This window comes from Diabrotica virgifera, chromosome 5 (genome assembly GCF_917563875.1).
Source record: "Diabrotica virgifera virgifera chromosome 5, PGI_DIABVI_V3a".
NCBI classification, from domain to species: Eukaryota; Metazoa; Arthropoda; class Insecta; order Coleoptera; family Chrysomelidae; genus Diabrotica; species Diabrotica virgifera.
The window spans coordinates 2,706,207-2,728,839 of NC_065447.1; the positions used below are offsets into that span (position 1 = coordinate 2,706,207).

General features: G+C 32.0%; 1 protein-coding gene across 2 annotated transcripts in view; it reads right to left on the reverse strand.

The window, feature by feature from the left end:
* Window positions 1-20,956, reverse strand: part of LOC114333507 (protein bric-a-brac 1-like) — a 42,375-nt gene extending 21,419 nt beyond the window's left edge. Inside the window, exons 1-5 of one of the 2 annotated variants that reach the window (XM_028283395.2) lie at window positions 20,332-20,956; window positions 17,067-17,270; window positions 12,884-13,076; window positions 10,086-10,211; window positions 1,567-2,039 (exon numbers count right to left, since the gene is read on the reverse strand). In XM_028283395.2, coding sequence (XP_028139196.1) covers window positions 1,753-2,039; window positions 10,086-10,211; window positions 12,884-13,076; window positions 17,067-17,270; window positions 20,332-20,703 — 1,182 coding nt within the window. In that variant the 5' untranslated portion in view covers window positions 20,704-20,956 and the 3' untranslated portion in view covers window positions 1,567-1,752. Of the gene's footprint in view, window positions 1-1,566; window positions 2,040-10,085; window positions 10,212-12,883; window positions 13,077-17,066; window positions 17,271-20,331 lie in introns of those variants that run through there. The other variant, XM_028283402.2, reaches the window with a different exon arrangement.
* Window positions 20,957-22,633: the final 1,677 nt, after the last annotated feature.

Sequence of the window (22,633 nt, forward strand, 5' to 3'; positions counted from 1 at the left end):
GAGAAGGTCATGCACTGACGCTTTATTATTTATAATGAGGCAAGTTCAAGAGGAATCGTTGGAATACAACAAACCGGCATATTTATGTTTCGTGGACCTTAAAAAAGCATTTGACAGGGTCACATTAAAGAACGTTATCCACTTGTTATACTCGAGAGAGGTACCTCTAGGAATAATTAAAACGATCGAAAACATCTACCCGAACAACACAATAAAAATAAAAGTGGACGATGAATTAACTGACCCAATTGAATCCGGCAATGGGATAAGACAGGGGGATTCCTTGAGTCCTTTATTGTTCAACCTGATCATGGACGAAATAATAAAAAAAGTAAGAACTAAAAAAGGATACCACATGGGACAAAAACAACTTAAAATAATCTGCTATGCGGACGATGCAATACTAATCTCTCAAAGTGAAGATGATTTACAACGTATACTGCACAATTCAACATAATCGCCAAAAAATTTAACATGTTAATTTCCTCCCAAAAGACAAAATACATGGATATAACAGCAGCTCCAATAAGATGTAAATTGGAGCCGGAAGGTCAAATAATAGAACAAGTGATGAAGTTTAAATACCTAGGCATCACACTATCTAGCTACGGAAGGCTCGAAACAGAAATGGAAGATCAAGTGAATAGAGCAAACAGAGCCGCAGGTTGACTGAATGACACAATATGGAAAAATAAAAATATCGGAAAAGAAATGAAAGGCAGAATTTACAAAACAGTCATCAGACCAATAATGACATACGCGGCAGAAACACGACCCGACACAGAGAGGACAAAAAGATTGCTCGAAACAGCGGAGATGAAAACCATTCAAAAAACCGATGGTAAGACTCTATCTCTATGGGACAGAGCAAGAAGTACGACGGGGATGCAAGGTGTATAACATTAATAACTGCGTAAGAAACAGAAGAATAGAATGGAATGACTACATAAGCCGAATGACAACAAATAGAGTAGTCAGCACAGCGAGAGAAGGTTCCCCAATAGGAAGACGATCAGTGGGAAGACCACGAAAACGATGGAACGACAATTTACTATAGGCACATTGAAAAAACAGACAGAGTCATGTCTATACAAAAAGAAGAAGAAGAAGAAGAAGAAGAAGAAGAAGAGAATCTGCATGTTAGCAAATGACGACGAAAGCGAAGAAAAAACTGGAAATGGACTATCTAAGAAGAGCGTGTCGGATATCAAGACTTGATCACTTCTCAAATGAACAAATAAGAAGAACAGGAAGGATTTACAATATCGTAGATATAATGGAATCCAAACAACTTTAATAGTATGGGCATGTAATGCGAATGAAAGACATACGATGGACAAAACAGGCCTTAAACTATGTTCCATGGAATAGAAGGAGAGGAAGACCAGCGTTAGAATGGAGAGGAGTCAGATGGAATACTTAATGAGGGATAGAGCCATAAATGAGGAGGAATGGATCGACCGAAAAAGGTGGAGATCAAAATGCGGGATGAGGCAGAAGCTTATGTTGGATAAAAGGATGGTGATAGGACGTGATAAAAAATACGGGAAGATTAAGATAAATACGAAAAAGACAAATCTCATTATAATAATTTCATCTTTTTTAAATTTCCCTAAATTCTCTAGTATTCGGAAGATTCGGCAACGCTGTTCAATGACGTGCAAAGGAAGTTGTATGAACGAAAGCATATGCGCACTGCAAGACAATCGACGACCGAACAATAATATTAAATCTGAGTTACTGTCAAATTCCCTAATTAAACGACGTCTGCCACAGAACTTCCTGAAGGTTCTCGATAGGTACTTCCGTATCTTCTTCGGGGTTAAATATATCGGGTATCGGCGGATGGCAGTGCATGTACGGCCATTTTACGATGTTGCCGTTCATCGTCCAGCAGACGGCCTGGCATTTTTCGGGAGTGCGGCTGTTCTTGCAATACCAAAAGGCTTTACCCTTGTACACGCTTTTTTTGTAAAAGACGAACCCGTCGACGATTAGACGAGGACAGCCGCGTTTGCCAAGTATGCACTGGATCGTACCTATGGATTAAAATAATACACAATGTTAGGGAGGTTTTTGTTCGTTTTCAAGCAAAAAACCACATGCTTTGTTTTTTGTCATATCTTTCAAGCTTTTACTAGAAATATATCGATAACGTCTAATCAACTTTCCCTACTGCATTGTACAAAGCAATAACATACATAATAGTTTCATGTTTAAGATGTTTATTACTTATAAAAGTGAGTTTATTTACTATAAAAGTACAAACAATACAGCCCACATGGCTGAGTACCTTGACGTGGTCCAGAGGACCAAGAGATAAACAACTAAGTAGTGTACTAAGAACTGCAAAGTCATTGCGTATCTATGAAAGTAACTGCCATGAATGGTCTAATGGAGGCATCGACACACCTCCTTTCATACTAGATCTTATTCCTAAATTGGGAAATCTCTAGTCTCTTATTATTCCATACTGGTAAGACTCTTCTTCTTCTTGTGCCACTCATATCGGAGATTGGAAATCATCAAGGCTACCCTGACCTTGTTTACAGCTGACCTAAAAAGTTCATTAGTGGTGCAGCCAAACCACTCTCTCAAATTCCGCAACCATGACATTCTTCTACGGCCTGGATTCCGTTTTCCTTCTGGTAAGACTAGAACGAACCAAACCAGATTTGTAGCGTAGCAGACTAAGGAAGGAGGTTCCGGGTCGACAATGAGTCAGAAATAGAACAAGCTGCACTGGAAGCCTTATTATCAATCACAGTGTGCTAGGTTAATGCATTTGGACGAAATTTGCACAGCCTAAGTGGAAGGGAAATCTATGCAAGTGGAAGAAACGTCATAGGGACAATAATCTGAACGATCAAACAATTAGGAAACTGAATTTTGGGTATAGCAAAATTGTGTATGGTAAAGTTGTTGATAATTGTCTAGGGCACTCGGTGGAGTTTAACTCAAGATGGAAAGCACAAATTTTGGCTGACTTAATTGTGATTTCTGAGAGACTAGAAAAAGGTATGAGAGGTTTAAAAGAGAGGAAGAAAAGGATGTATAGAAGGTAGCAAAAATGAAAGCAAAGCGCGCAGTAACTACTGCTAAGGAAAGATCGACTGCAAAGCTTGAAAATAAGTTCCACACTGGTACTGTCTAATGTTGCGTGAAGATTTGGACCAGCAGATGCTAGAGATAAGGCTATCTCCAGACTCCAGATCGATTAAATAACAATAAAATATACCAAGACTCAATCACGATAACTAAAATAAAAGTCACTGACATAAAACTCAGACTTAAGAATAAAACATTAATAATCGACTCATAGGCAAAACACCGAATGTACTCAAAATAATAGCCAAAAAATTACACAGAAGCTAGAACATAAATTAAAAAAAAAAAACTGAAAAAAAAACAATATCAAAGACCAGTGGAGTTAGATCAGCGTCAGACTAAGCTAGAGTATCCAAAAATTATACAGAACTTAAAATAAAACAGAAAATTTAAATTAAAAAAAAACAGAAGAGAAACATAATATCAAAGACCAATGGACTCGGATCAAATCCAGAATACAGAAAAAAACAAAATATTGAGACTGATAGACATCAGGCGAAAATGGAAAGATAAAAACATCGAAGAATACAACGAAATTAATAACGAAACAACTCAACCAAAATATGACTGAACCAAAGATTGTACATACAAACTGAATAAGAAATAACAAACGAGAACTATGAAAGAACTATATATGTACTGAGAAACTAATTTTATAGGATGAATAGCTACTGAACACTGAAACTTTGGTCGTTACGTAGAGAACGCATAAAAAAACTTATTAGAACGGTATACAAAGATTTAAGAGGCCCAGAAATGTGCGGACGTTTAGATCAAGAGAACTATTTACTTCAATTGATCTAAAAGGGGTGTTAAAATCGTTAATTCAAGCTAAATACATTGCCAAATAGTCGAATTACTGTTTTTAAACTAATAATACTCTAAAGTCTTTACTTATATCTAACTACTAGACGAAAATGCTCATAATGCAAGTGATAGTCAATTTTTCTACTTGTGCATGTTAACGTGCAGAATCAAATTGTGAAGTCGATAAATAATATTCCACATAAAATCGTAATCTAAATTTTTATTTACGATATTAATACAACACATCTATAACGGTAAACAAAAAACACATTCTGCGCATATTTTATTTTTCTATAAATTGTCAAAATGTCATGTTTACAATGTTTGTGTCATTTGACTATTAGCTGTCAAATATCACGTTCGGAAATTTATACCACTTGACATTTTCTTAAACAGGGTGCTGTATAACATGGTTGTTGTTAATTTTTTACTCTATACTGCGCAAAGCCATGGCGCATTACAACCATAGACATTAGACATAATAAGAATATACAAGACATACTAAACCAAATAGATTAACGCGCGCGAATTCGATCAGTGATCTATCTATCTCTTTTTGCCGAGCGAACCCGCGCATGTGACACACAAAGATGGTTAGACCACTCAAAGAAAATATTGGCTAATGACGTCCCTGATATTGGCGTTACACCTCTATTCACAGAGCAGCCTATTCCTTACCTAGTCCTGGGAAGACAAATATGGTGGCCACTGCAGTCATATCCTTCAGACGTTACTGGCCAATGGAAAGAATTGACAGATACAAACCAAGAGTGAGCCGACCAATGGCTCACTCTACTGACCAATGGCAAGAATTAATTTTACAAATCTTGTTAAAAAACTAAATTGATTCCTAGATGTGAACCATTCCAACAAACATGATAGATGAATTAATTTTATTTTTAGATGTGATTCTTTCCACTGGCCAGTGACTTGAGGGTGTTATTGTAGCAGCCACCATTTACGTCTTTTCTCAGGTGGATTTGTACGATGCTGGTGGTATTTTGGGTGTGTCTTGCGTCAACGTTCTTCTTCTTGTAGTGCCTATTCATTTCGGATGTTTGCAATTTTTACTTTGCACTCTGCTACTTTGAGAAGATTTGTGGTTATGCCGAACCACATACGTAAATTTTTCAGCCAGGAAATCTTTCGCCTTACTGGTTCACGTTTCTATTCTACTTTTTCCTGTAATTCCCTGTTTCTAATGACACCAACAATTGTAAAAACGTATACCCAGCAAACTAGATCTGTTCCTATATGCTTTGCACATATTTTCAGTTTATTACTTGACTTCAACATCAAACAAAAACCAGAAATTTACAATAAATACGTTTAAAAATAATAAAAAAAAAATAAAAAACATGGATATGAATATAACAAGAGCTGGGATAACATACCTAATAAACATTGTAAAAGAAAAAGAAGATACTCTACTTAACTCTAAAAAAAGCATGTGGTTTTGTGTATAAACGCTTTACTATATATGGCATTCAGGCATGCATTAAAATTATACTAATAAGCATATCATGAACTAAATAAACTGTTTTCTTTGTCGAAAATAGGCATTTTTTATAAATTGACCACGATTTCAATAATATTTGTAATAAAATGTAAAACATATAGACCGTTCAAATAAAATTACAATACATGTAAATCAAAATTTAATTCCGTACAGGTTGGAATAAATTTTTTATCAAAGTTTAGGTCCAAACAAAAGATATTTTCAAGAAAGTATATGATTCATATTAGGGGATCATTGTTTAAATAATTAAAAATTGGTAATTTTTGCACAAAATTTACTTTTTTAACTGCTGCGGTAATTAGTGTTTTTATTAAGGATTTTACAATTTTTTTCTGCAAAGATTAAGAAACAGTCTGTTATATGAGACTTGCTAAATTAAATTTGACCCATAATTTATTTAAATAATTGTAAATCAATATTGAAAAACAAATTTCCAAAAAAATATTATTTGCAATATAAATAAGCACTATAAAATACTTTGTTTTGCAGAAGAAGTTGCGCTATAATATTACAATAAATTGACAAAAAAATTGGTTGATAAATATTGAGTATTTTATGAGATATTTAATTTGTTTATAAAAAATTACAATTTTTTCAATTGCAAAAACGCGGTTGTTGCCTATAGAGTATACAAGTTTCTAAGGCCTCATTTGTTTAGCTTTTATGTATATTTTCGATAAATGTATTGACAAATCAAAATTTCAACACCCCTCCATAATGGCGTTTGAAAATTGGTATAATTTGTTTTTAAATTATTTTTTTAATAACATCGCCGGGATTAAAATTTTTTAAATTATTTTTCGATATTCGTATTCTAGGTAATTTTTGACATATCCACAAAAAAATAAAAAATTTCTAGAATCCTTGTTGGCCGAGATAGCTTTTCCCAGTTTAAGACATTTAAAAGTACGTGAGTACATCTAATAACCTTAATACTTAACAATGTCATTTATAAACATAATAAAAGTTGTAGAATATTAAAAAAAATGATGATATTCGTAGCACCAAATGAAAACTTTTTGTCTGAAAATTGGCGGAGGAGTAGTTTCCAATATCTCCGTTAATAATGGGCCAATTTCAATATTTTCTATTAATTTGGGGTAGCATATAAAAATAATAACATCTGCATGACCCATTTTGCCATAAATAATCATTAACTAGTTATAAACAATTCTTTTTCAAAAATTTTTTTGTCTAGTGTTGTGATAAATAACACTTGAACCAAAGATAATCACAAAAACTTTGTTCTTTGTACAAATCATTGACAAAATCTCGCAAAAATAATGTGAATTCCTACAAAATTAAATATATAAAAATAATGGAGGACAACATCTATATAAATATATTATGTATATAAGTGAATAAAAATTGACAAATATATACACAATTCTTAGTGTATTACCTAGTAAAAAGATTATAAAATTAATTGTAAAATACATATATATTTTAATACAAAGTACAAAGAAAAAAACCTTTAACAAATTTTAATGCTAATTCAGTATTATTTTTTTTTATAAAAATCTTTTGTGTCAACTTTTATTTATATAACATCCAAATAGAGAAAAAAACTTGAAAAAAAATTGTTTATAACAAATTGACGAATATTTATTGTTAAAAGTGGCATTTACATGTACTATTTTTATATACTACCATAAACTAAAAAGAAACATTGAAATTGGTCCATTATTAAAGAAGATATTGCAAAGTACTACTGCACCACTCTTCATGCAAAAAGTTTTCAGTTAAGGTCGCTACGAAAATCATTATTTTTTAAAATATTCTTAAATTTTAACTCTATGTGTAAACGACATTGTCAAGTAGTAGGGTTGATAGATGTACTCACGCACTTTAAAATGTTAATATTGATAAATAGACAAATAATGAATTTTTAAACTTGGAAAAGCTATCTCGGCAAAAAATGGATATAGAAAATTTTTTTCTTTTGTAAGTGTCCAAAACTACCAGGAACACGAATATGAAAAAACAATTTCAAAATTTTTAATCCCGGTGATATTATTAAAAAAACAAGTTTTAAACAAATTACACCAATTTTCAAACGCCATTTTGAAGGGGTGTTTAATTAAAATTTTAGTTTGTCAATACATCTATCGAAAATACACATAAAAACAAACAAAATTTTAAAAACAAACAAACCTTTAAAACTTGTATACTCTATCGGCAACAACCACGCTTTTGCAATTGAAAAAATGGTAATTTTTTATAAACAAATTAAATATCTCATAAACTACTCAATATTTATCAACCAATTTTTTTGTCAATTTATAGTGATATCATAGCGCAACTTTTTATCCAAAACAAAATATTTTATAGTGCTTATTTATATTGCAAATAATATTTTTTTTGGAAATTTGTTTTTCAATTTTGATTTACAATTATATAAATAAATTAAGGGTCAAATTTAATTTAGTAAGTCTCATATAAAAGACTGTTCCTTCATCTTTGCAGAAAAAAATTGTAAAATCCTTAATAAAAAGAAGTATTGCCGCAGCAGTTAAAAAAGTAAATTTTTTGCAAAAATTAGCAATTTTTAATTATTTAAACAATGATCCCCTCATATGAATCATATACTTTCTTGAAAATATATTTTGTTTTGACCTAAACTTTAATAAAACATTTATTCCAACCTGTACGGAATTACATTTTGGTTTTATTTTATTTTATTCGGCTAATAAGCTTAAATTTTGTAAAAAATCGATTATTAGGCATGTAGGATACTTTTTCTGTGCCTAGCTTTTTAATGAATATTCTATATTTGAGGAAGTGTTTGATTAGCCACAAAAGACCAATTAAATTAGTCAAATTCTGATGAAATCAGTCAAAATAGTCAAATAGGAATTAGTCAAATAGACTGATGGAAAAAATGAAATCGATTATCATCGCCACCCAGAATGTTTTTTTTTCTTCTTTATTTCAATGTGAAAAATTATTATTTCGTCGATTTCATCGTCAATTTTTTTCTTTTGTGTGATGTACATTATTTGAGATTCATAAAGAAAAGTAGTAGTAAAACAAGACATTCTAAGCTACATTGAGACATATGGCCAAGTGAAAACAGCAGATCATACAAGGTGGATTTAAAAAATTTCGGATTGAAACCCAATAGGAAAGAGAAAAAGAGCAGACCCCGAAGATCATGGAGGGATAAAGTGGCGAGGCCATGAAAATACAAGACTTTATAGATGGAGAATGACAGGATAGAAAAGACTGGAGATGTTGGCTGAAAAAAAGAAAGTGGCGACAACCGTAGAAATCCCTATATGTATGTGAATCAATAGTAAAAGAAAAATATGTGAAAAAAATTGCCATTGTTTGCAATGAATAATAAAATGTTTGATAATGTTAATAACATTGTCCAAAGTTAACCTAAAAAATTACAAAATAGAGAAAAGAATAGAAAGTGGTGTAAGGTATTAAATTTAATATTTTACTAACTACATTCAGTGGCCGCTTGACTGTAATTTTACTTTATGAATATTTTTGTTATTTTCAAACAAATACGTAATGCCATAGATATAGTAAGTTAATTGTGTATTATTTTAATGATGACTGAAAAATGTACATGAAATAAACTATAATAAAAGAAACCTAGAATTCTATCTCTTACAGGAGTTATGTATATGAAAAAAATAGTAAACAAAATAAAGTTCGTACTCTTAGTCTAAAAATATAGCTAAAAAAAATAATAAAAAGATCCACCACAAATCACCTAATATGAAGTATTACAGAATGTCCTTAGTTATTACCATTGGGTATAAAAATGTGAAAAAATTTTCAGATGGTCTCTTTCCCCGCATTCTAGCGTTCAGTGCTCTTTTTGGTAGCCTATCCTCTTCCATTCTTATCACATGTCCGGCCCATTGCAGTCTTTGTATTCTAATGAAGTCTGACAGGGGTGTTTCTTTATAAAGTTGATAGAGTTGTATCAAATTCTGAAAATTCTGTTTTCCCTCACAGGTCCTAGTATTCTCCTCAGTACCAAGTTTTCTCCTCAGTCTTCTTTCAGGACCCATGCTTCACTGCCATAGATCGAATTAAGGTTTTATAGATTCTCATCTTTGTATTTCGGTGGGCACTTTTAGACCAAAATATTACAAAATAAGCTCTGTTTGCCTGCGTTATTCTCTTCCGTTATTTCTGGAGTTGGCTGTGATTTATATACATGTTTTTCCTTGAGCTCTTAAGCTTGACCAACTGATTTTAAATTAATGTAAGCACACTATAACAACTGTAGAACAAATAGTGGGCATAGCAATTAATCATAGACAGTCCGAGGAAAATTCAACTATTATTGTTTTCTTGATTTTACAATCGTCTCAAGAAATTTGGATTTTTCAGTAATAACCTTCCAAACAAAATAAAATTTAGTAACTAAAATGTTTGTTTCCGCTTCTATTGCACTTGGAAAGTAAAGAATTGACACAAATAAATTAATAAGATGTAAACTAAGGACATTTGTATTGCAAATAATCTATCTATGATTTACAACTACTAGCAAACTAGCTGATAATATGATGCCAAGACTGTCGATTCAATATAACGACCCTCTACCTATAAGCCAAAGTATATCCAACATAATTTGCGGCTATATAATATATCTAAAAGGTGCAACTATTAATGATTATTAACTTACCCGGCGATGATGAGTCCTGATTTTGAGGGGGCATATCAAAAGGAGGCCAGGACGAGAATGGAGAAGCAGATGGCTCTTCTTGCAGATTGTCCGCAAGACTAGCTATATCCATATTGGGGTCTTCTCCTACAGGACACACAAAATCTCTATATTTATTTAACTAGTGAGAAAAGATGAGAAAACACAAAAATATCAAGACAAATGAAGAGGTGTTGGGAAAGATGTGACATTTTTGGGATATTATATTATTCAATTCATGTTAAGACCATGGGTAGCTACATAATTCTCAAATATTTTACAGCTATCCCTACTTTTTCTGTCTTTACACGGCAAATGACGTGTAGTAAAATTCACACTGGTATGGATATGTAAACATTACTAGAATGTCATTCTACTTAAAAATGTCATCATTAATAATTTAAAGAGATGGCTTTTGAATGTTCTTGGATAACTCTTATTTGTTAAATTGCAAATAATTAATTCAGTTAATAAATGTGATAATTTTTTCACTAACTATGTATTCAGTGATTGTAATAATTTATATGTACAAAAAAAAACAAATACTCAATCGAGAAAAGAGGAAAAGTGTTAAAGTGATTTTTTAATAATACACTCCTGACCAAAAAAATCGGGACACCTTAAAAATGGATCATCTTGGATTTTACGAATCTCCTAAACCTGTTGTCCCATTTTAGTGATTTTTTTAATATGTCTTATAATATGCCTTATCCTCTAACAATATCGATGTGGTAATAGTGTTGCTGAACAAACAAATGCCATTGTATACTGAGTGAAACAATAATACTGTGTTTTTTCCTGAAAGTTCGTAACACCCTGTGGAATATTCAAGCATTTAAAAAATATTGAAATTAAAACTTAATTGTAGCCTTAGCCTTTCTTAACATTCTGGCAGGTTCACTAGCTATTTCACATTTTTGACATACAACTAAAAATTTTATATTCACCATTGGCGTGCATAAAGATAATATGACCAAGTAATATGACCCGTATGCACGCCAATGGTGAATATAAAATACATAATTGTATGTCAAAAAATGCGCAATAACTGCCTCTTAAAACCCACCAAATTTCATTTCCATATCTCAACCGGTTTTAGAGCAATAAAAATAAGTCGTCAGTGTGTAAGAAAAAATTCAACATCCTGTATCTCGGAAACGAAGCATTTGCAGACATATGTTTATAAATCAAACGGTCATTATTTTTTCATGCAGAATTACCCCTTCAAGTTTGTCGTACTTATTTAGAAACACACTGTATTGATGAAGAACATGGCTAGTTGTCAAAGTACCTAACTTTTTCATTATCAAACATAAGTAAATGAGTCAAAAAGCAGAATGTTAAGAAAGGCTAAGGCTACAATTGAGTTTTAATTTCAATATTTTTTAAATGCTAGAATATTCCACAGGGTGTTACGAACTTTCAGGAAAAAACACAGTATTATTGTTACACCCGGTATACAATGACATTTACCTGTTCAGCAACACTATTACTACATCCATATTCTTAGAGAATAAGGCTATAACATATTAAATAAATCACTAAAATCGGACAACAGGTTTAGGAGATTGGAGAAATCAAAAATGACCCAGTTTTAAGGTGTCCCGATTTTTTTGGCCAGGAGTGTATATTGTTTCTATGGAACGCTTACAATTTTGAACATCTTTAACAACAAAATACTTGGATCACAGAATATAGCTTGATGTATTCTATGCTTGGATCTTCCACAAATAATACACAATAAATAACTTTTTATTAGATGATAAAAAAAGATGAAGTTTTCGATCCTAATAGCATTATTAATAATATTTAGAAAATATTAAAAAATTACTAAAAGATTTTTAAATCGAAAACTTCTTGGTCCATTTCCTTGGTAACACCTCCAAGGCTTCTAAAATTTGCAAGCCAAATGGATGCTGAAGCGAAGAAGACAAGAGGGAATTCAAAAAACTTACAATTCACGACCCCGTCTGTTCAGCTGGTAAATTCCAACAGAAAATGGACCTAGTTACTCGAAGGAGTAAAGACCAATATAAAAAACTTTTATTTAAATTTTTATTTTAACTTTTTATTAAGTTCACGTCTTAAATCAATTATTTATCAAATATATATCAATATTATTTAATCAACAACTCAAAATATTCCAGATGCCATGTCAAATATTTAAAATTGTCACCGTTCTTACTGACAATATGCTGACAATATTCTATTCGACTGAGTGCGTTGTAAGACAAAGATAGAATTGGAAAATATTACCACGGACATTGTGTTCATTTTTTTCGAATCCTGAAAAAACCAATAAATATTTTTGAAAAATTTAAACGCAGAATGAAAGACTAAATTATTGCCCAGGGCCGAAAGTCCCTTAGAATAAATAAAAAGTTTATTTTGAATGAGATATTTGAAATTAAAAATCACACTAAATGTTCTCTTAGTTTTTCACCCCTGTAACTTATTAAATTAAACATTATAGAAATTCTCAGGGACTTTCGGCCTAGAAATTTTTCAAAAATACTTATTAGTTTTCTCAGGATTCGAAAAAAACAAATCCCCATTTGAATAGCATTGCAGCCGAAAATACGTACCCATCCCCTTAACTAGTGAGAAAAGCTGAGAAAACACAAAAATATCAAGTCCAATGAAGAGGTGTTTGGAGAGATGTGACATTTTTGGGATATTATATTATTCGATTCATGCTAAATGTAGTGTTATTCCCAACATCTCAAAGCTAATGTCACTAGATCCCTCCTCATAGGTTCTTTAATCATATTTATTCTTACCTGAATGGGAGGTATTCTCTTCATCATGGTGATCAATAGGCTCTAGTTTCGGTTTGATTAAAGGTTCCGTATACTCTTCTAACTTGGGAATAATATTGGGAATTATAGGTGTTATCGAAGACTGTGGGAGGTCATTATCTAAAAGTGGCTTTTTAATGGGAGGTGTCTGCACCTGCACTGGTGAATGATGAGACTGAAAAGTACATATACAATTTACAATAGTATTCAGCTTTTAGGTAAATTCAACAAAACAGTTATTTGTCAACAAACTGAAAAGTCTCAAATGCAGAATTCACCATTGTAATAAAAATTAACAGTTGTCAGAAAAACGTCACATTGAAAACTGATTTTTTAAATTGCTCTTTAAAAAATATTAGTTTTCAACGTTTTTTTTTCTACAGTTCTATAGTAGTAATCATAGAAATCGTAAGTAGCCCAATAAATGACCGTTTTGGAGTGTAATTTTCAGGGGCAACTCCGAATTGCATGAAAATTTGGAATTAGGTTCTACTTACCCTCCACTTCAAAGTTGAATTAGTGCCGTTGGATAAAAGGCCAGAAATGGATAAATTGAATTATTTTAAACACTTTTGGTTCTATAAAGTTTTTTACGTCTTAAAGTCTACAAATTGAGTAGAAGCAAAGTTGTAGCTCATGAAAAATACATTCTTATTCGTCTATTTCCAAATCGAATAATTCAACGCGAAATCACCGAAGAACGAAGCGTTTTTCAGGAAAACCTTATTAACATTTTTAAAGTATCGAAAAAAAGCTTATTATTTGTTTTTTTACAAAAGTTTAAAGCATCAAAAATAAACGAGTTACACTAAAAAAAAGTTGGCCCCCTTTTTTTTGGTAAAAAAAATCGTGAAAACCTCCCTTTATTTAGCACCCTAAATTAAATTAATCGTTTGGCTTTACCATCTATTTTAACTGTATGTGTATTGTTTATTTGATCTGTAAGTTTGATTGGTTTGAAGTGCTTATTTTTGAAAAGATTTGGTTTAAAGTAAAAAAATTTTCTAAAAATTTTTGAAAAATTTCATTTTTTCAAAATAACTTAAAAAGTATTAGTGATAAGAAAAATCTTAAAGAGTAAAAAAATGTAGCTTTTGCTATTATAAATATGCTAGTTTATTTTGTTTCTCCATAAGACAAAACTTGGTTAAGATATGGCTGTTCAAAATTTGCATACACTCGTGATTAGTGACCCATTCAAGTTTTCTCAATTATAACCCTTTCAAAAATAAACACTTTAAACCGGAGAGCCTGACAGATCATATAAAAAATAGATAGGTAAGTAAATTGTTTGTAAAGCGGTAGCGATTAATTTCATTTGGGGAGCTAAACACGGTGAGATTTTCATGATTTTTTACAAAAAAAAGAGGGCCAACTTTATTTTGAGCGTAACTCGCTTATTTTTAATGCTAAAACTTTTATTAACAGTTAAAACAAAGCTTTTCATAAACACTTTAAAAAAGTTTAAACGGGTTTTTCCCGAAAAGTGCTTAATTTTTCGGTGATTTTACCTTGAAATATTCGATTTGGAATTAGACGAATAAGAACGTATTTTTCATAAGCTACAACTTTGTTTTTATTTCATTGATAGACTTTACTGATACACCATTTTTTTGTGTTTTTTATAAGCTAAACTTTTGCTAAGGATATTTTTTTCGATAAAATATTTACTTTTTGAGTTATTTGCGAAAAACCGTCTGAAAACGTAGATTTTTTATCGAAAAATCAATATTTTCACTGGCAAATAACTCGAAAAGTATTGACTTACGTAAAAAACTCTATAGAACAAAAGTTGCTTAAAATCAGTCAATTTATCCATTTCCGGTCTTATCTTGAACGTATGTTTTTTCACTCCCGAGAAGAGGTGACTGTCACCCCCCAAGTAAAAGCAACCAACGGCACAATTTCAACTTTAAGTGGAGGGTAAGTAGAACCTAAATCCAAATTTTCATGCAATTCGGAGTTGCCCCTGAAAATTACACGGTATCGCCGAATTTCCCGTTCATTTGCTGGGCTATAAGCACCTTCGGTACACGATAACTGAGACTCCAGATAACCCCCATTGTCTTAATTTAGTTTAAATTTTTTTACGACTGCAATATCGTTTGCTGAACGACGTAAAACTACAATATGAGTGTCAACAGCGGAGGTAGGCCGCCTGATCCACCACCCATAAAATCTAATATATTCGATACTCAAAGTGATACCGAAATGGATCTTTCAGTAAGTACTCCCATTCCTATAAGTTTGACAACGATAAACAGCAACAACCAGTATCCAAATACAACTAATATGAATATTTATAATGAAACAAAACAGATTTCAAAACAGGTAAGGCAAGACTTTTTATTTAATAGTAATGACCTAGGCCCATATCACGTTTATATCGAAAACAGCTCAAAGGATTTTAGAGGTAAACTAAATTCTTTAAAAATTGGTGAAATTATTTTGTCTAACTTTCCTGAAGCAGACAATATGATTTCCAGTATAGACGCCATCGGCCGAAATAGAATTAGAGTTAAATGCAAAGATTATAAAACTGCAAATGATCTCATTAAAAACAAAACTCTGGAAATTTTTAGTTCAAATAATTTAGATCTTATATTCCAAAATTTATTTTGCACAGGCAAGGAGTTATTAGAGACATTGACATAGATTTCTCTAAAAAGTATATAAAAAATAAAATAAAACAGTATGATAATCATTGCATATTTGAAATTACAAACGTTAAAAGAATTACGCGCAAATTAGAAAAAATTGTTAATGAGAAAAAAATTGTTGAGTATGTCCCTATTAAATCTTGTATTGTGACCTTTTAATCGCAAACGTTACCTAAATATTTTGTCATAAATAAGGTTATTAAAGAAATCGAAGTATATAAGCAGAAAGTTCTGTTATGTTTTAATTGTCTTAGATACGGCCATTAGGAAGTCAGTGTAGAAGTCAGCCAAGATGCAACAGATGCCAAGAACCTCATAATTCTAAAGATTGTATGAAAGTTGAGTTCACACAAGTATGTTTCAGCTGTAAGGGGAATCACTAATAAAAGAGACCATGGGTTTAACAAACGTTAATTTTTACGATGCAAATAATAAAGTACCTAAGAATGCATATGCTAGTATTCTTAGGACCACTATAACAAACAATGATAGAAATTTTTCACAAAATTCACCATAGTAATAAAAATTAAAATGGTAAATAGTTATTTAAATCTGAAACTTTTCTTGTTGAAAGTTCTTTCTGGTACATCCTTAATCTGCGACTTTTACAACTTATAAGACAGCAGACGACGAATATAGAAAACAGAAATGACTCTACTATATGCAATCACATTCCGTTTTCATTCATCTAGGAAAAGGACAGAAAGAAACTTCCTAGTACTCAAATCTGAGTAAAGATAGAAAAGTAAAAAAAGTTTTGCTTGTTTTCGATTCAGAGGGATCCACAATCCCTGGACAACTGTTTCTGCCATTGCAGGCTTCCTCAATAGAGCTAGCGTGCACACCTCTGAAGCGAAAACCAGCCGTCCCATCCATTTAAGGGACATTTCAAAGTCTCAGATGCAGAATGCACCATTATAATAAAAATTAAAATGTGACTGCCTATATTAGAGTCCTTTTTGTTTTCTATATTCGTTGTCTGCTGTCTTATAAATTGTAAAAGTTGTAGATTAAGGATGTACCACAAAGAACTTTCAACAAGAAAAATTTCAGATTTAAATAACTATTTACCATTTTAATTTTTATTATAATGGTGAATTCTGCATTTGAGACTTTTCAGTTTGTTTAAGAGATGTCGCTGGATTGCGTCCCAATGGGAATTTCAATGATCTTTGAAATTTCCCTTAAATGGATGGGCTAGCTGGTTTTCACTTCAGAGGTGTGTTCAGAGGTGTCGCTTCCTCTGTTGAGGAAGCCTGCAATGGCAGAAACAGCTGTCCAGGGATTGTGCATCCCTCTGAATCGAAAACAAGCAAAATCATCTTTTACTTTGTTATTTGTCAAATTACTACAGCTCCCAGAGCGAACCATAGCAGATGACAGACGCTCCCGTATTTCGTACACTTACGTAATTTTTACGGAAACAGGGTTTCTCTCACTGGCCATGGTTCGCTGAAGGTACATGGTATGCAGTATTTCACAAACTATGAGGAGCATTTTCTTACCTGAGTCTGTGATTGCTGAGATGGATGTGGTGATGGAGATTTAGATAATTTAGGGCTTTCTATAATAGGTCTAGGTTCTATAGGTCTAAGTTGTTGCATAGGTCTTATAATTTTTTTCACAGGTCTAGGTCTCTTCATGATATTCTGCCTTTGGTCTTGATAACCAAAACTGCTTCTACTGCTATTAGTATAACCATTTGTTTCCTACAAATGTAAATAATATATAAAATACTGTCATGTAAATCATAGATGAGCTGGGGATCGCACTGCACATAATAGCAATTTAAATAGCTACAGTCTATGAGGACAGAACTTGTCATATTACCATATGCACGCCAATGGTGAATATAAAATTCTTAATTGTATGTCAAAAAAGGTGCAATAACTACCTCTTAAAAACCACCAAGTTTCATTTGCATTTCTCAACCGGTTTTTGGAGCAAATAAATTGTCAGTTTGTAAGAAAAATTTCAACACCCCATATCTCATAAACAAAACATTTCAGGACATAAGGTTATAGGTCAAACTGTCATTTCTTTTTCATGTAGAATGACTCTTAAAGTTTGTCACACACCCTGTATTGATGAAAACATGGCTAGTTGTTAAAGTACCTAACTCTTTTATTATTCAACATAAGCGATTGAATAAAAAAAGAGAATGTCAAGAAAATCTGAGGCTATAGTTGGGTTTTAATTTTAGTATTTTAACCCTCTAGTGCCCTAGTCCGCCTCAAGGCGGACCGTAATAAAAGTTTCTAGGCTTACTATTTAAATATTTTATAGCTGCAATACCCAAACCAGCCTCTGGAGTAGATCGGATAAGCATCGAGCTTTTAAAAATTTGGGCGATCAGACAGATTTTTACCCTATAATTTTCAGTTTAGCGTGATATTTGGTAGTGGTGCTAACAAAATTCGTACACCAGGGTACACCCGGTATACAATGATAATTTACCTGGGCCTCAATTTTTGACCCTTCGCTTCGTTATAGAACGTATTCCTTTCGTATCTATTTAGTATATGAAGCGAATGTTCGATAACGAAGCGAAGGGTCAAAAATCGAGGCCCTGTCTAGCAACAATATTATTACAATGGTATTGTTAAATAATAAGGCTATAACATATTAAAAAAATCAATCAAATCACACGACAGGTTTAGGAAATTCGAGACATTAAAAATGGCCTATTTTTAAGGTGGTTGCGTTAATTTCTTGGAGTAGTTTATATCCTTCTGAAATCAATATTTCAGAGATTTTTATCTCACATCAAAATGTGCATGTCATTGCAGGAAAAATGTTCTTGGAAACATTCTAAACACTGAAAACTGCAGTCAATTGCTGTATAGTTTCTTCTAATAGATTTTCCAAAGAAATAAAGTAATTTTGATATGGAACATTGACTGAAATGTTTACAATTTAAAAAGAATATATTATTTAATTTGTCACACAGACTTTGCCTTATACAGTAGACTCCCTCTATAACGAGAACTGAAATGGCAGACTAATTACTTCGTTATAAGCTGATTTCGTTATATCAAACAACATACATAATGAATATGTACTTTTCTAAAACATTAACTTGATATAGTGAAGCCATTCGGAGCAATATAAGATGCTAAATATTGTTTGAATGGTGCTTTTGAAATAGAGTAGGTTGATGAACAGGAAGAAGTTGACAGGTGGTGGAGTTTATTACATCACTGGCCTTGATTAGCACACAGATTAGACATTTCTGTATGCAGGCAGCTGGGTAGTTATTTATAGCTATCACCACGCCAAATATCAGGTAAAGAAACATGTTCTTCGATCTCATTTTCCCTCGTTATAACCAAATATGCCTTGTTATAGAGGTGTTATAGTTCAATAGGAATTTCATGAGACACCTATTGTACCTCATTATAAGCGAAACCTCATAATACCCATTTAAAATTAGCTATTTTTAACCATCAATTTAAATTACAGTAGAACTCCAATTATCCGGACTCCAATTATCTGGATCGCCAATTATCCGGATCAGATTGAGAAAAAGAAAAAATCAAGTTTGTAAAAAAATAATTCATTTTACTGTGATTAAGTATTGTGTGTCAATATTGTCAATAGATATTGTCAAAAATGATTTATATCAAATGTCACTTATAAATGTTTAAATTGAGAAAATTACTTTAAAATGAATAAAACACCTTAAAAGTCATGATAATTCTCATATAAAACGAAGTCCCGCCAGAAGAATTCCATCTGAAGTTATTCGCAATCCTTTATTGAACTTTATTAGAGATTTTCGTAGGTCCGATAAACAAAATTTAACGTTAACTGAATTAGTGAGAAGAGGAGTCCAAATTTGAAGAAAGATGAGCGAAACAGACTATTTAATTCCTTTTTGTAAACTTTAAGATAAATTTATGTCGTTTTATAATCAAAATTTAACCCTCACGCACAAGTTGTAGTCCATGTGACTAACAACTTCAGTGAGAACTTGGGTTTATTATTATATACTAAATATTACGTAATGTAAACTTTGTCATTTACATATTGTTGTGTATACTGTATTGTTTTTCATAATAAATACCGTATATGTTCTCCATTGTGTTTTGCTGTAATTACTTTTCTTTACCGGGAAAGGCCTGTTTCGAGAAAAATCCAATTATCCGGATTTTTGATTATCCGGATCGGGTCTGGTCCCAATTAATCCAGATAATTGGAGTTCTACTGTATAATTTGAGCTTTTCAGGGGAAGACTGAATATTCTTCTAAAATCAAGATTTTTCAGATTTTTTATCTGACATCAAAATGTGCAGGTCATTACAGGGAAAATGTTCTTGGAAACATTCCAAAAATTGAAAACTGCAGTCAATTGCTGTCAATTTTCTTCTAATAGATTTTTCAAAGGAAATAAACTAATTTTGATGGAGATAGATTAAATACCTGTACCTAGTAAATAAATTTTAGATTTCATTGATTTATCACACAGACTTTGACCAAATAAGTTTTCTGAATTTAAAATTAGGGCAATATTATTATGTATTTATGTATTTTGAGCTTTTCAGGAAAATGCCCACTCATTCAGGATTTATAATCAAATTATGCTTTCTATTTACTACTTGTCCTCTTTTTATCAATTCCAAACAATGATGAATGATAACCAGTGATGAATGGTAACATTGTTTTGACTTTTGAATTTGAATCACATGCACAAAAACAATGATGTAGGGGTATTCTCTGAATATTCAACTAAAAATAGATTGATTGTTGTTAAAACATTCTTATACTTACAGATGATGAAGAGGATGAATTATTATCTGTCAGTCCTTTAACTTTCAACATCTCTGCTACTCTCATGAATGTAGGAATCTCTTCCTGACTTACACTAACCTCTCCCTGGTACATGAAATGTAAAAGACTACTCAAAGCGTTATAATTAACTTCGGGCAGTATAACTATAGGATGTTTACAAGGATTCACCCTAAATAAGTCTTTGAAAAAGGGGCTACACACGGAAAGAACGGTTTTGTGGGCTTTCAAAAACTTCCCATCGGCAGCTAGAGTCACGTCAACCAAATCTTCATCTTTAAATAAAGAATGAAAGCCCGAACTTAGGTTATTGTGGAAGTTGTTCCAACATAAAGAAAATTGTTCACCTTCCATTTCCGTCTGGCTAGCGAAAAAGGTACTGAAAAAAAATCACAACAATAGACACTGGATTTCGGTGTGGACGACTTCACATACTGTTTTAAACTTTTGCGATGGCACGGATTAAAGTTAAAACACCATTTTTTATAAATTTTAGAATTGGTTCTACCCTGTTCGGTCAGTTTGTGGGTACGGTTATTTTCTTGTGTGGTCACTAAATTTTCATCTTCATCTCTTTTCAGCCTCGCCGCAATCCACAAGACAGAATTTACAGTTTCAAACGAAATGTCAAACAAGACAGAAATCATTTCTGTCAACACTGTCTTTGTCAGTTCAACTATACGCTAACAGATGGCAGCAAAAATGTGTATATTTATATTTTTAAATTTTTATTTATTTTAAATTAAATATGCAAACACTTTTGGTGCAATAAAATAAAAAAAAAGAGTATGTCTGTGATCTCTGTAAGCACGTAAGAAATTTAAACAGTTTAATTGTAATTTTATTTAGATATTAAACTAATTTTAATACTTAAAATAATACCAAAAATTAAAAATAATGTTAATTCGCGATGAAAAACAAAGTAGCTGACCTCTGGTGGAATAAATTTAAACTACTATAAGTGGTATAAACAAACCAGAAAATTGTTGATTTGAATGGAATTTGGTCACTATTAAGAAATTTTTAGTAAATTTCAGCATTATGAGTACATTAAAATATTTTAAATCAAATCCGTATTGTTCTATTCCTCAATTTAATGTTTGTTTATACCATTTATATGGTATGCCTATATCGGACATTTTCTTGCATCGACCTGCCCTCTATATTCCGTTTCAATCGCGATGCCCACAGTCACTTCCACTTCGTTTTTTTGGCTTGCATACAAGTGCATCTGCCCAGTGCCCACAGTCGTTTGTTTCGAGCTTCTGTCATATGTTGTATAATCCGTGTATATTAATATTATACACAGATTATACAACATATCGTACGTTCCGATGAAAACTGTACAATCTCAAAATTTACAAACTTTTCAGGAGAGCATTTTTAAGATTTATCGGTAAATAACAGTGGCGGCTGGTCAGAGGAGGCAAGGGAGGCTTAGCCTCCCCATAAATTTTTTACACACACTACACTGTTTTGTTTACTTTGTTATTTTGCTTCGCGTTAGAGATATCGCAAAAAGTTATTTGAACAAGTTGTTCCAAATAATATTCTAACCCCACATACCAAATTTCAGCACAAAATTCGCACTTTTAGTTTTTTCATTATTTGTAGTCGGGATCCTAAAATCGCAGAGGAGGCTGCTGGCCGGAAAATCTCACTTGCTAATGCTTCGCGTAGCCCAGCAGCGAGCGAAGGATGGTTTAAGGAGACCCGGTCTCCTTAGGAGCTGCATCGCTTTTCGCACACGCTGCCCGGAGATCGGGCAAGTGAGATTTTACGGCCAGCAGCCTCCTCTGCGGATTTTAGGATCCTGACTACAAATAATGAAAAAACTAAAAGTGCGAATTTTGTGATGAAATTTGGTATGTGGAATTAGAATAATATTTGGAACAACTTGTTTAAATAACTTTTTCCGATATCTGTAATGCAAAGCAAAATATCGGTAATTTACCGTGTTTTTGGATTCGCAGAGTAAGCCGCTTTAAGAATTAAAAAAAATTCAGTTGAGTATCTTAAACAATGTGAACCTTCAACCTGTATGGACTGCACAACTTCAAATCTGTATTTATTTTGATATGCATATATCTACTTATAGAGATAGAATTGTTAACAAATAAACGACACAAACTGGTAATACACTTTTACAATTATACTAACTATTTTTAAAATGATATGATATTATGAAATTATGAATTATAATGATATAAAATGTAAATAAAAAATGGTCAAAAAAATGGGGCCTTAAATTAGATTTTCTTGGATGATTTTTCCATTATTATAC